The sequence below is a fragment of the Coregonus lavaretus genome (genome assembly GCF_964263955.1).
Source record: "Coregonus lavaretus genome assembly, chromosome: 3".
Lineage (NCBI taxonomy): Eukaryota > Metazoa > Chordata > Actinopteri > Salmoniformes > Salmonidae > Coregonus > Coregonus lavaretus.
This window is the reverse complement of record NC_139990.1, coordinates 4,448,827-4,463,190: the sequence shown is the minus strand read 5'-3', so window position 1 is coordinate 4,463,190 and position 14,364 is coordinate 4,448,827. Positions and strand designations below refer to the sequence as shown.

The following is a 14,364-nucleotide window of genomic DNA, read 5'->3' as shown; positions in this document are numbered from 1 at the left end:
AATAAATCTGTTTTAAATTCGTTGTGATAGGCTACAATCGGGTTCAGGTTGCTCGCTGCGGTTGAACCCCCTACCTAGGCTACGGTTGCTGTTTCACTGTTTGGACCATTTTAATATACACTACTATATTTCCCTCTCGGGTGGATTGTTTGACCACCTCGAAAGACCCCGAATTTGCGATGCCTGAGCAGTGAGACCTCGGTGGGATCTGATTTGGTCGTCCTGCACGCCACGGTAGCATGGCCCCGTCCCGAAGGCACTGCGGATGGGAGATGACGCCTCTGTCGGGATGCCTGCTCCTGTCCATCTTGGCGTTTCAACCTGCGCTAGCCAAGGTCTGCAATGACTATTCGAGGCACGGTCAGGACAACAGCTGGTTCTCGGGGGATGATGAGAAGTTGCCCATCATGGTGCTCATGCCGATGAACGAGTCGGCGCTGATGAGCAGCATTAGTCAGGGCATCGAGCCCGCAGTCCAACTGGCCATCCAGCACATACGAGAGTCACAGAATTACAAGTTTTCACTCATCACTAAAATCTACGACACCGAGGTAAACTCATTCATCAACTCTGCCCCATGTCCTTGGTAGCATAGGCTACATGTGCTTTCGCTTTGGGTTGGGGGGGGGGGGGTGTTTGTTCGTGTGTGTGTGTGGGGGTGTGAGGGGGTGTAGGCGACACAGCCCGGCAGGCAGCGCTCACAGGCAGCGCTTCCATTTGGAAATAGTTGGTAGGCCTACATCATCTGCGCATTGTTCCACAACTTGTTTTTATTTTCGTATAATCCCTGGAGATAGTCCGCTGTTGCGTTATTTTACGCCTGCAACGTTAGGCTACTGTTGCATTAACACAGGAGCATACACTATCGGATGTTGTCATTACATTTTGTTGTCATTAAATGTTGACACATTTTGTCATCATCAATTCATGAGCAAAAGGAACATTTCAGGTTAATTTGCGGTGGTTGGAGTAGGTGTCGCGCACGTGCAACAAGCTCGTGATCAAATCAAAACAATATTCCATACCTGGCGTCTTCACAACGCCAGTCATAATGAACGACAGTCATTATGGTCGTCACTAGTTAACTTAGCCACAAAGTCATAAACTCTGCATATTTCTATCTTCTTAAAATGTGTTTTTAAACCTAACCCTAATCTTAACTCTAACCGTAACCACACTGCTAACCTTATGCATAACCCTAACCTTAAATTAAGACTAAAACACCCATTTTTGTTTTCATGAATTTTTACAATAGGCTATAGCCAATTTTGACGTTGTGGCTGTGGTAACTAGCGGAACGATATAAGTAGTACTTTCAGGTATTTCTCCTTAAGTACTTTACACCACTGGGCACAGGAGCCTATCAAGATTGATTTAGCTGATGGTTAAATTTGAAATAAATATTATGGCTTTAATAACTGAACAAGGTAGGTTAACATAAAACAGCTTGAACCAGTATCTGTGCGGTAGGGACTTCTCTAACGCCCAGAAAGCTCCAATTCAAACACCCATTCACCAGCTCTGCAAACATTATAATATCAAAATACGTTCGTTGATCACCAAATATGGAGTTTCACTGAGCAACTATCTTCATTTACTCCCGTTATGGCCAGTATATAGAAAGTTCTAAATAAAAACGTACAAGCAACCGAAAAAACAATGCCTCTTCGGCACCTCCAATGTATTGAGCTGTTTAAATGGGATTTCCACCGCCATTTCTCACATAATTAATATTGTACGAATTGCAATTCATAACATATCATACTAAATGAAGTGTCTCGGATTTATGTACAGAATAATACGAAATGCTCTGGGACCAGGTTGGGTGCACGGGCATGGCCTAGCAGCCATTGATTGAGGAGGCGAGAGAGGTGATATCGAGGATATGATATAAAAATCACGTTACCTTGTCAACGTAGAAGCAGGTTGAAGGTCAGAGTCCAAAACTGCGGTGTTCACTCGAGCTGATTTAATTGATGAGGTTTGAGGTGAATGGTCTCAGGTATCTTCATTGAGGAAACACGTTTGCAAAACGATCGATGTGACTGATTCCGTTGTGAATTAAGCAGTTAAAATTACCCAGGTGTTAATTGATCTGTTTCAACTGATTTGTCAGGCTGCATTCTATAGCTGCCAGCATTTAGGTAGTTATTGCACTATTTATTTATTGACTTATAAGACCCATCTCGGTGATAAGCACTCTAGTCAGGTTGAAAAGTGGAGGAATGCTGTCACAGAACACAAAAAATTGGTTGCGTCCTTACTCCAAAATTACACCCTGTTCACTATGAAGCGAACTGCTTTTTCAAATGCATAAAGGCACAGGTGTTTCCTTGCTGCTGTGAAAAAAGTTAAAACAACAGTATAATCTGTCTGACAGCAGCAGGACAGTGATAAGTGGTCACGAATGGCATACAGCATGCAAGTCCTAGAATCCACTCTTCCCATAGGATTAAATATACTACTGACATATTTCCCCTGGGTGAAATATGAGCTGAAACGAGAGGTCAGTTGATCGGTCAGTTGGACATCCATCCTGGGGATGGATGAATTAAGTAATGAATGAATGAATGGATGGATGGATGGATGGATGATTGATGAGTTTAATCCTATAATGGCCAAAGTGCCCATTGAGTTCAAATGGTAACATTTTTGTATTCAGAATGTACTAATCAAGATATAAGAATTTCATATATTTCTCAGGAAATATATCTAAGTAAGCAATATTGTCATGGAGGAGTGATTAACAGACATTTCAGACATTTCCTATGAGTGAAAAACAAGACAAGGGAAGCATGTGTATTGGTGTTATTAACAGCTGTCAGGATGAAGATTCTTGCCAAGGACAGCCATTTACAAGCAGTTGGAAGCCTTTTATTTCTCACAAATCCTGCCACCGCATGATATTCAACAGGGGGGAAAAAAGACTGCTCAAAAGTGCAAATTACTATCCATGGTCTAAATAGTAATTATATATATTTTTTAGAATGAACACATAGAAAATAGAAAAACAAGGGAGCATCAGCATGACTGAATAAACAGTATATCTAGTGTACTTGAATGCATGCAAGTATCTCTGTTATTGATTTTATGACTGTCTTAATTCTATTAATCATGGATGGACACCTGTTAGGACGGTGGACACAGTTTAATGGTTATAATTCTTCCAAGAAGATGACACCGCTGGCCTTGACAGCTTTGACACAATAGCTTTAGACTCAGCAGAGTGGTGAAGGGAAGGGTGTGTTATGGAATACCATACGTTACAGGTTCATAATTACGTCATCTTTTCTCTCCCTCTTTCTCTCTGTCTCTCACACACAGATACTTGCATGCATGTGCGTGCATAAACTCTCTCTCTCTCTCTCTCTCTCTCTCTCTCTCTCTCTCTCTCTCTCTCTCTCTCTCTCTCTCTCTCTCTCTCTCTCTCTCTCTCTCTCTCTCTCTCTCTCTCTCTCTCTCTCTCTCTCTCTCTCTCTCTCTCTCTCTCTCTCTCTCTCTCTCTCTCTCTCTCTCTCTCTCTCTCTCTCTCTCTCTCTCTCTCTCTCTCTCTCTCTCTCTCTCTCTCTCTCTGTTTTATGCACACAGCAGAAGCAGTAGTACCAGGAGGGTGGTGTGGTGTGGTGTGGCGTGGTGTGGCGTGGCTTGGCGTGGTGTGGTGTGGCGTGGCGTGGTGTGGTGTGGCTTGGCGTGGCGTGGCGTGGCTTGGCTTGGCTTGGCGTGGCGTGGCGTGGCGTGGCGTGGCTTGGCGTGGCGTGGTGTGGCGTGGCGTGGCTTGGCGTGGCGTGGTGTGGCGTGATGTGGTATGGTGTGGTGTGCGTGTAGCCCCGTGTATGTGTGGCCCCGTGTAGCTCAGTTGGTAGAGCATGGCTCTTGCAATGCCAGGGTTGTGGGTTCGATTCCCACGGGGGGCCAGTCTAAAAAAAATTATGCACTAACTGTAAGTCGCTCTGGATAAGAGCGTCTGCTAAATTACTCAAATGTAAAATGTGTGCTACTGGGGATGGATGGGGAACTACACTGCAAGCAGTTGGGATCAGATGGCCATTGGGGATGGAGGAGAAGTGTGAACTTGGGGATATGGAGATCATGTCCAAACTCCCCTAACACCTCTGAGGTAAATGGAGTATAGCTAAGAGGTGCTGTCTGGCCTGTGGTTCAAAGTGTTAGCTGAGAGAATGAGGATGTAGTCAGTGGATTGAGGGTTTTCTGGTCTGATCTGATCTGCTCTGCAGTTGGCAGGACCTCTGTGTGCTGAGCAGCCATCTTCTAGTAGGAACACAGAGGCTGAGTCCCAAATGGCTCCCTTTTTGTGCACTACCTTTGACCAAAGGTCTAAAGTAGTGCACTATATAGAGAATAGGGTGCCATTTAGAACATATATATATATACTGTGGTTCAGACATGGAGTGGTAGAGTCAGACAACATGGTAATGCTGCTAGTTCATTGTCACAGGGACCATCATCAGACCCCTGGGTAAAAACTCACTATAGCGACAGAGGCAGGTAGAGCTGCTATCTGCTGTTGTCTGTCTCGATGCACCATGCATAACTGAGTATCCATGTACATACTTAAATTTATATGTATTCAACGTAACATAAGCATAACTCAGTCTATGTACATACAGTGGCTTGCGAAAGTACTCACCCCCCTTGGCATTTTTCCTATTTTGTTGCCTCACAACCTGGCATTAAAATAGATTTTTGGGGGGGTTTGTATCATTTGATTTACACAACATGCCTACCACTTTGAAGATGCAAAATAATTGTTTTTGTGAAACAAACAAGAAATAAGACAAAAAAACAGAAAACTTTAGCATGCATAACTATTCACCCCCCAAAGTCAATACTTTGTAGAGCCACCTTTGGCAGCAATTACAGCTGCAAGTCTCTTGGGGTATGTCTCTATAAGCTTGGCACATCTAGCCACTGGGATTTTTGACCATTCCTCAAGGCAAAACTGCTCCAGCTCCTTCAAGTTGGAAGGGTTCCGCTGGTGTACAGCAATCTTTAAGTCATACCACAGATTCTCAATTGGATTGAGGTCTGGGTTTTGACTAGGCCATTCCAAGACATTTAAATGTTTCCCCTTAAACCACTCAAGTGTTGCTTTAGCAGTATGCTTAGGGTCATTGTCCTGCTGAAAGGTGAACCTCCATCCCAGTCTCAAATCTCTGGAAGACTGAAACAGGTTTCCCTCAATAATTTCCCTGTATTTAGCGCCATCCATCATTCCTTCAATTCTGACCAGTTTCCCAGTCCCTGCCGATGAAAAACATCCAGTTTCCCAGTCCCTGCCGATGAAAAACATCCCCACAGCATGATGCTGCCACCACCATGCTTTACTGTGGGGATGGTGTTCTCGGGGTGATGAGACGTGTTGAGTTTGCGCCAGACATAGCGTTTTCCTTGATGGCCAAAAAGCTCAATTTTAGTCTCATCTGACCAGAGTACCTTATTCCATATGTTTGGGGGGTCTCCCACATGCCTTTTGGCGAACACCAAACATGTTAGCTTATTTTTTTCTTTAAGCAATGGCTTTTTTCTGGCCACTCTTCTGTAAAGCCCAGCTCTGTGGAGTGTACGGTTTAAAGTGGTCCTGTGGACAGATACTCCAATCTCCGCTGTGGAGCTTTGCAGCTCCTTCAGGGTTATTTTTGGTCTCTTTGTTGCCTCTCTGATTAACGCCCTCCTTGCCTGGTCCGTGAGTTTTGGTGGGCGGCCCTCTCTTGGCAGGTTTGTTGTGGTGCCATATTATTTCCATTTTTGAATAATGGAAATGGTGCTCTGTGGGATGTTCAAAGTTTCTGATATTTTTTTATAACCCAACCCTGATCTGTACTTACCACAACTTTGTCCCTGACCTGTTTGGAGAGCTCCTTGGTCTTCATGGTGCCGCTTGCTTGGTGGTGCCCCTTGCTTAGTGGTGTTGCAGATTCTGGGGCCTTTCAGAACAGGTGTATATATACTGAGATCATGTGACAGATCATGTGACACTTTGATTGCACACAGGTGGACTTTATTTAACTAATTATGTGACTTCTGAAGGTAATTGGTTGCACCAGATCTTATTTAGGGGCTTCATAGCAAAGGGGGTGAATACATATGCACGCACCACTTTTTAGTGATTTATGTTTTATAATTTTTTTAACAAATTATTTTTTTCATTTCACTTCACCAATTTTGACTATTTTGTGTATGTCCATTACATTAAATCCAAATAAAAATACATTTAAATTACAGGTTGTAATGCAACAAAATAGGAAAAACGCCAAGAGGGATGAATACTTTTGCAAGGCACTGTACACTATATACTGTATACAAAAGTATGTGGACACGACATCAAAATAGTCGTTTCGGTTATTTCAGCCACACCCGTTGCTGACAGGTGTATAAAACCGAGCACACAGCCATGCAATCTCCATAGACAAACATTGGCAGTAGAATGGCCTTACTGAAGAGCTCAGTGACTTTCAATGTTTACATGTTAGCCAGGATACCTCTTAGGGAAATTGGATTAATATGTGCATCTCGTCTTACACGGCAAACCCATACAGCATTGTTTTCTCCTGCGGTGTGAATGATCGCTATTGATTTGAAATCTATACCTTCTGGATTGGAACTGCGGGGTGAATGTGGGGTGACTTGCCGGTGGGTTGTATTACTCAGGGTTAGAGGCTGGGGCTAACATAAGGAGATGATGAAACAGGAGTGAGACTTCACAGATGGGGAGACACACGGAATCTAAATCCATTCATTAGCCCCCCTCAGGAGGAATAAGAGGAGATGTGGCCTGAGTCCCAAATGTCTCCCTATTCCCTACATAGTGCACTACTTTTGACTAAGGTTCTGGTCAACAGTAATGCATTATGTCAATCATTATGTAGGGAATAGGGTGACATTTGGGATGCAACCCGTGATTTATACATCTCACTCCTCTCCCTCTTACAGAGATTCAACCCCTTGTGTTGTCATTCATGGGGGATGTAGCTCAGTTGGTAGAGTGTAGTTGGTCCCCTGTAGCTCAGTTGGTAGAGTGTAGTTGGTCCCCTGTAGCTCAGTTGGTAGAGTGTAGTTGGTCCCCTGTAGCTCAGTTGGTAGAGTGTAGTTGGTCCCCTGTAGCTCAGTTGGTAGAGTGTAGTTGGTCCCCTGTAGCTCAGTTGGTAGAGTGTAGTTGGTCCCCTGTAGCTCAGTTGGTAGAGCATGACGTTTGCAACGCCAGAGTTGTGGGTTCGTTTCCCACGGGGGGCCAGTATGAAAGAAAATGAATGCACTCACTAACTGTAAGTCGCTCTGGATAAGAGCGTCTGCTAAATGACTAAAATGTAAATGTAAAGGATTAACATAGGAGAATAAGGGGTTATTTCATCTTGAATGCCTGCGCAACAAGCCAGCTGTTGTGTGTTGTTGCTCATTATAAGCCCCCAGTCTGGGATAGAAAAACTACTGTATCAATGTACTATACTGTAAGTATCTCTTATCTGTTCTGTTGTGTCTCTAGTATTTCTAGAATAGAGGAATTAAAGAGATGCAGTTGTTTAAATACCCGATCAATGTTACCACAAAGACATTTAGCTAGATTTGATCCTGCTTGTGTAAACCAGTTATTCATGTGTTTATTTTTAGTAAGAGGCCATTGTAGTCATGAGATACCATTGGCCTCATATAACCATGTACAGCAACATGACCGGTGTTTGAAAGATAATCCACAGTCCAGCTATAGGCTGGCCCTGTGCTTCTGAGAGGAACTAATGCTGCGTGATGTCACAGTTCCACACACTTTGCAGGAGCCCCCATGGTGCAACAGTATGTGGCCTTGATATGTTTGACATATATATGCTTTGGGGTCTCTTTTTGTCACAATAAGTAATAATTTTCCATTTCTAGGATAGGCCTATTGGGTTTAATTCAAATTTAATTTTACCCCCTTTTTTGATCGTCTCATAGCTGCAACTCCCCAATGGGCTCAGGAGGCAAAGGTCAAGTCACGTGTTCTCCGAAACATGACCCGCCAAACCACACTTGTTAACCCCCGCCTACTTAACCCGGAAGCCAGCCACACCAATGTGTTGGAGGAAACACTGCTTCACTGCTCAACTGGCAACCAAAGTCAGCCTGCAGGCGCCCGGACCGCCACAAGAGCACGATGAGCCAAGTAAAGCCCCCCCTGTCCAAACCCTCCCCTAACCCGGACGACGCTGGGACAATTGTGCGCCACCCTATGGGACTCCCGATCACGGCCGGTTGTGATACAGCCCGGGATCGAACCCGGGTCTGTAGTGACGCCTCTAGCACTGCGATGCAGTGCCTTAGACCGCTGCGCCGCTCGGGGGGCACTACACAGCGCATTTGTTACAGAGAATGCATTTGAAAGTTCTTAACAAATAAAATAAAAGCTGAGAAATATTTATATTTTTACTTTATGTTTTCTAAATTAGGCGACAATTAAAATAGTAAAAGAATAATAACATAGCAGTGGACATGACTATTGCATTCAAATAAATACAATATATAGAAATTGATCAAATAAATAAAATAGGTAGTAAAAGCTTAAGATTTTTCTTTAAAATGTTGACAGTTTCTGAGGCCCTCAGTATAGTAGTGGCACTTCGAACCACTCTGAGGTATCTAGGAATCTAGGAAAAAGTTTATATTTTTGCTCTATCACATTTTGTGCCTGCATTGGAACAGTCACACTTTCACACTTTTCTAAAATCATCATAAGAATCCAGAATGATTTGTTAGGCAGGATAGAGAATCTTCGATGGTTCGATTTTGTACAGTTTGCCAGCACATCTAACACTCTCTCTTGTCTGAAACGATTTAAACCTCCAAATTCAAACCGGCTCTCTCCGACGCTCTTCACGGAAGGGGTCTCACATGTACATGCACATGCCATATATCATTTAAACATCTCTCGTCCATTATACGCTGTAGCCTTGACCCCTGAGAGGTCAACTCTTGTCATGAGAGAGGAAGGTAAATAGGAAGAGATACTGGGGAGAAACCGCTGTGATTTGTGACGATTTGTGCTTTCTTAGCAAAGATGTACTATGATGCTGAGGCTGGCACTGTCTATGTCTCAAATGGCACTCTATTCCCTACATAGTGCACTAGGGTGATTCCACGCCAGGACAGCCCGAAAATACAATCTCAGGTTGTTCTGGCAATTCTCACATAGAAACTTCATTGGGAGGAAGGATGTTTAACATGCTTTTTACATTTGTATCATTTTTTATTTTCTTATCATGATGAAAGTGGCCATTTTAGGATCAGTACTCCAACCCTGAGATTCTTTATGAATACAGGTTCTGTAGGAGAACTCAACCAGTAATAAGAGACAACCTATTCAATAGGAGGAAATTAGCATCCTTTCAATTCTTTTTCTGTATGAGAACTGCTGGGGCAATTCCATTTACTGATGTTAGAATCAGCAGCTTTCAATTGTATTTCCTCAATGAGGAATTCCGACTATTAAATCAAATGGTGCAGTACCAAGTCCAACACTTGATTATTATTTATAAGTAGTGTATTAGTAATCTATTACCAGTCTTTGTGTGGGGAAAACAATCCACTTTAACCAATGGTCAATTAATAGGTTACACACATTTACATTTTAGTCATTTAGCAGACGCTCTAATCCAGAATGACTTACAGTTAGTGAGTGCATGCATAAAAATAAAAATAAAAATCATACTGGCCCCCCGTGGGAATCGAACCCACAACCCTGGCGTTGCAAGTGCCATGCTCTACCAACTGAGCTACAGGGGGTCCACAGAATGCCATAATAGGCATTTCATTGGCTAATTAATATGGAGGATAAAAGTACTAAATATAAATAAATGAATATATAAATGAATAAATAATTAAATTACACATACTCAGAATGACATTTTAAAATAAATAAATGAATACATAATTAAATATAATATAATATGTTTACATGATTCAAGAATAAGTGCTGCATTATTACGAAATATTTTTTCATAATGTCACTTTGTTTTTAACCAATTGTATTTCCCAATGGCTTTTTTCATTAGAACATTTATCATTTCATAATGGCACCTTCTGAATTTGATGGCCTTTTTCAATAGAACATTTATCATTTCATAATTGCACCTTCTGAATTTCATGGCCTTTTTCATTAGAACATTTATAATTTCATAATGGCACCTTCTGAATTTCATGGCCTTTTTCATTTCATGGCCACTCGTTCCAAGAGATATGTAAATCAATGCCATTGGTTCAAAGTAGGCCATTGGTTCAAAGCTCTGATATATTGTTGAACAGAGTAGGGCAACACGAGATAGCCTGCCGTTGCACAATCGACTTCAGCGATATCTTTGATTTTAGCCACAATGTTTTTAAAATTATTATACAGTTGAAGTCAGAAGTTTACATACACTTAGGTTCGCGTCATTAAAACTCATTTTTTCAACCACTCCACAAATTTCTTGTTAACAAACTATAGTGTTGGCAAGTCGGTTAGGACATCTACTTTGTGCATGACACAAGTAATCTTTCCAACAATTGTTTACAGACAGATTATTTCACTTATAATTCACTGTATCACAATTCCAGTGGGACAGAAGTTTACATACACTAAGTTGACTGTGCCTTTAAACAGTTTGGAAAATTCCAGAAAATGATGTCATGGCTTTAGAAGCTTCTGATAGGCTAATTGACATCATTTGAGTCAATTGGAGGTGTACCTGTGGATGTACACTGCTCAAATAAATAAAGGGAACACTTAAACAACACATCCTAGATCTGAATGAATGAAATAATCTTATTAAATACTTTTTTCTTTACATAGTTGAATGTGCTGACAACAAAATCACACAAAAATGATCAATGGAAATCAAATTTATCAACCCATGGAGGTCTGGATTTGGAGTCACCCTCAAAATTAAAAAGTGGAAAACCACACTACAGGCTGATCCAACTTTGATGTAATGTCCTTAAAACAAGTCAAAATGAGGCTCAGTAGTGTGTGTGGCCTCCACATGCCTGTATGACCTCCCTACAATGCCTGGGCATGCTCCTGATGAGGTGACGGATGGTCTCCTGAGGGATCTCCTCCCAGACCTGGACTAAAGCATCCGCCAACTGCTGGACAGTCTGTGGTGCAATGTGGCGTTGGTGGATGGAGCGAGACATGATGTCCCAGATGTGCTCAATTGGATTCAGGTCTGGGGAATGGGCGGTCCATAGCATCAATGCCTTCCTCTTGCAGGAACTACTGACACACTCCAGCCACATGAGGTCTAGCATTGTCTTGCATTAGGAGGAACCCAGGGCCAACCGCACCAGCATATGGTCTCACAAGGGGTCTGAGGATCTCATCTCGGTACCTAATGGCAGTCAGGCTACCTCTGGCGAGCACATGGAGGGCTGTGCGGCCCCCCAAAGAAATGCTACCCCACACCATGACTGACCCACCGCCAAACCGGTCATGCTGGAGGATGTTGCAGGCAGCAGAACGTTCTCCACGGCGTCTCCAGACTCTGTCACGTCTGTCACGTGCTCAGTGTGAACCTGCTTTCATCTGTGAAGAGCACAGGGCGCCAGTGGCGAATTTGCCAATCTTGGTGTTCTCTGGCAAATGCCAAACGTCCTGCACGGTGTTGGGCTGTAAGCACAACCCCCACCTGTGGACGTCGGGCCCTCATACCACCCTCATGGTGTCTGTTTCTGACCGTTTGAGCAGATACATGCACATTTGTGGCCTGCTGGAGGTAATTTTGCAGGGCTCTGGCAGTGCTCCCCCTGCTCCTCCTTGCACAAAGGAGGAGGTAGCGGTCCTGCTGCTGGGTTGTTGCCCTCCTACGGCCTCCTCCACGTCTCCTGATGTACTGGCCTGTCTCCTGGTAGCGCCTCCATGCTCTGGACACTACGCTGACAGACACAGCAAACCTTCTTGCCACAGCTCGCATTGATGTGCCATCCTGGATGAGCTGCACTAACTGAGCCACTTGTGTGGGTTGTAGACTCCGTCTCATGCTACCACTAGAGTGAAAGCACCACCAGCATTCAAAAGTGACCAAAACATCAGCCAGGAAGCATAGGAACTGAGAAGTGGTCTGTGGTCACCACCTGCAGAACTACTTCTTTCTTGGGGGTGTCTTGCTAATTGCCTATAATTTCCACCTGTTGTCTATTCTATTTGCACAACAGCATGTGAAATGTATTGTCAATCAGTGTTGCTTCCTAAGTGGACAGTTTGATTTCACAGAAGTGTGATTGACTTGGAGTTACATTGTGTTGTTTAAGTATTCCCTTTATTTTTTTGAGCAGTGTATATCAAGGCCTACCTTCAAACTCAGTGCCTCTTTGCTTGACATCATGGGAAAATCAAAAGAAATCAGCCAAGACCTCAGAAAAAAATGTGTAGACCTCCACAAGTCTGGTTCATCCTTGGGAGCAATTTCCAAACGCCTGAAGGTACCACATTCATCTGTACAAACAATAGTACGCAAGTATAAACACCATGGGACCACGCAGCCGTCATACTGCTCAGGAAGGAGACGCGTTCTGTCTCCTAGAGATGAACGTACTTTGGTGCGAAAAGTGCAAATCAATCCCAGAACAACAGCAAAGGACCTTGTGAAGATGCTGGAGGAAACAGGTACAAAATTATCTATATCCACAGTAAAACAAGTCCTATATCGACATAACCTGAAAGGCCGCTCAGCAAGGAAGAAGCCACTTTTTTTTTTTCACACAAAGATCGTACTTTTGTGAGAAATGTCCTCTGGTCTGATGAAACAAAAATAGAACTGTTTGGCCATAATGACCATCGTTATGTTTGGAGGAAAAAGGGGGTGGCTTGCAAGCCGAAGAACACCATCCCAACCGTGAAGCACGGGGTGGCAGCATCATGCTGTGGGGTGCTTTCCTGCATAAGGGACTGGTGCACTTCACAAAATAGATGGCATCATGAGGAAGGAAAATTATGTGGATATATTGAAGCAACATCTCAAGACATCAGTCAGGAAGTTAAAGCTTGGTCGCAAAAGGGTCTTCCAAATGGACAATGACCCCAAGCATACTTCCAAAGTTGTGGCAAAATGGTTTAAGGACAACAAAGTCAAGGTATTGGAGAGGCCATCACAAAGCCCTGACCTCAATCCTATAGAAAATGTGTGGGCAGAACTGAAAAAGCGTGTGCGAGCAAGGAGGCCTACAAACCTGACTCAGTTACACCAGCTCTGTCAGGACGAATGGGCCAAAATTCACCCAACTTATTGTGGGAAGCTTGTGGAAGGCTACCCAAAACGTTTGACCCATGTTAAACAATTTACAGGCAACGCTACCAAATACTAATTGAGTGTATGTAAACTTCTGACCCACTGGGAATGTGATGAAATAAATAAAAGCTTAAATAAATCATTCTCTCTACTATTATTCTGACATTTCACATTCTTAAAATAAAGTGGTGATCCTAACTGACCTAAGACAGGGCATTTTTACTATGATTAAATGTCAGGAATTTTGAAAAACTGAGTTTAAATGTATTTGGCTAAGGTGTATGTAAACTTCCGACTTCAATTGTATATATATATATATATATATATATATATATCTGATTTTTTTACAGTTACAGAGTTTAATGGCTGTGATAGGAGAAAACTGAGGATGGATCAACAACATTGTAGTTACTCCACAATACTAACCTAAATGACAGAGTGAAAAGAAGGAAACATGTACAGAATACAAATATTCCAAAACATGATTCTTGTTTGCGATAAGGCACTAAAGTAAAACTGCAAAAGATGTGGCAAAGAAATGAACTTTATGTCCTGAATAGAATGGGGCAAATCCAACACAACACATCACTGAGTACCACTCTTCATATTTTCAAGCATGGTGATGACTGCACCATGTTATGGGTATGTCATCGGCAAGGACTAGGGAGTTTTTTTTTAGGATAAAAAGAAACGGAATAGAGCTAAGCACAGGCAAAATCCTAGAGGAAAACCTGGTTCAGTCTGCTTTCTAAAAGACACTAGGAGACAAATTCACCTTTCAGCAGGACAATTACCTAAAACAAAAGGCCACTACTTTTGCCTTGCAATCTTGTTCAAGGGCTTTGAACCAATGACCTACTTGACCTTGCCCACTTGCATTGATTGACATATTGCGATTATGGAAAGAGTTGCCATGAAAGGAAGAAGGCCATGAAATTTAGAAATACATCATGTGATAAGGTGCCATTATGAAATTATAAATGTTCTAATGAAAAAAGCCCTTGGGAAATACAATGTACTATTATACAATTAAATATGATAACATTATTTTGAAAATTGACATTATGAAAAAGTATATTTGTATATTTCATTATGTATTTATTATTTGTTCATT

The 14,364-nt window shown here is 42.5% G+C and overlaps 1 protein-coding gene across 1 annotated transcript in view; it reads left to right on the top strand.

Moving 5' to 3' along the window:
* Positions 1-239: 239 nt before the first annotated feature.
* The window catches only part of LOC311119844 (gamma-aminobutyric acid type B receptor subunit 2-like), a gene marked incomplete at both ends in the record, with an annotated part of 144,523 nt that continues 130,398 nt past the window's right edge, over positions 240-14,364 (top strand). The window contains 2 exons of the mRNA XM_084157790.1: positions 240-551; positions 8,053-8,155. Of these exons, the coding sequence (XP_084013916.1) occupies positions 240-551; positions 8,053-8,155 (415 nt within the window). The remainder of the gene's footprint in view (positions 552-8,052; positions 8,156-14,364) is intronic.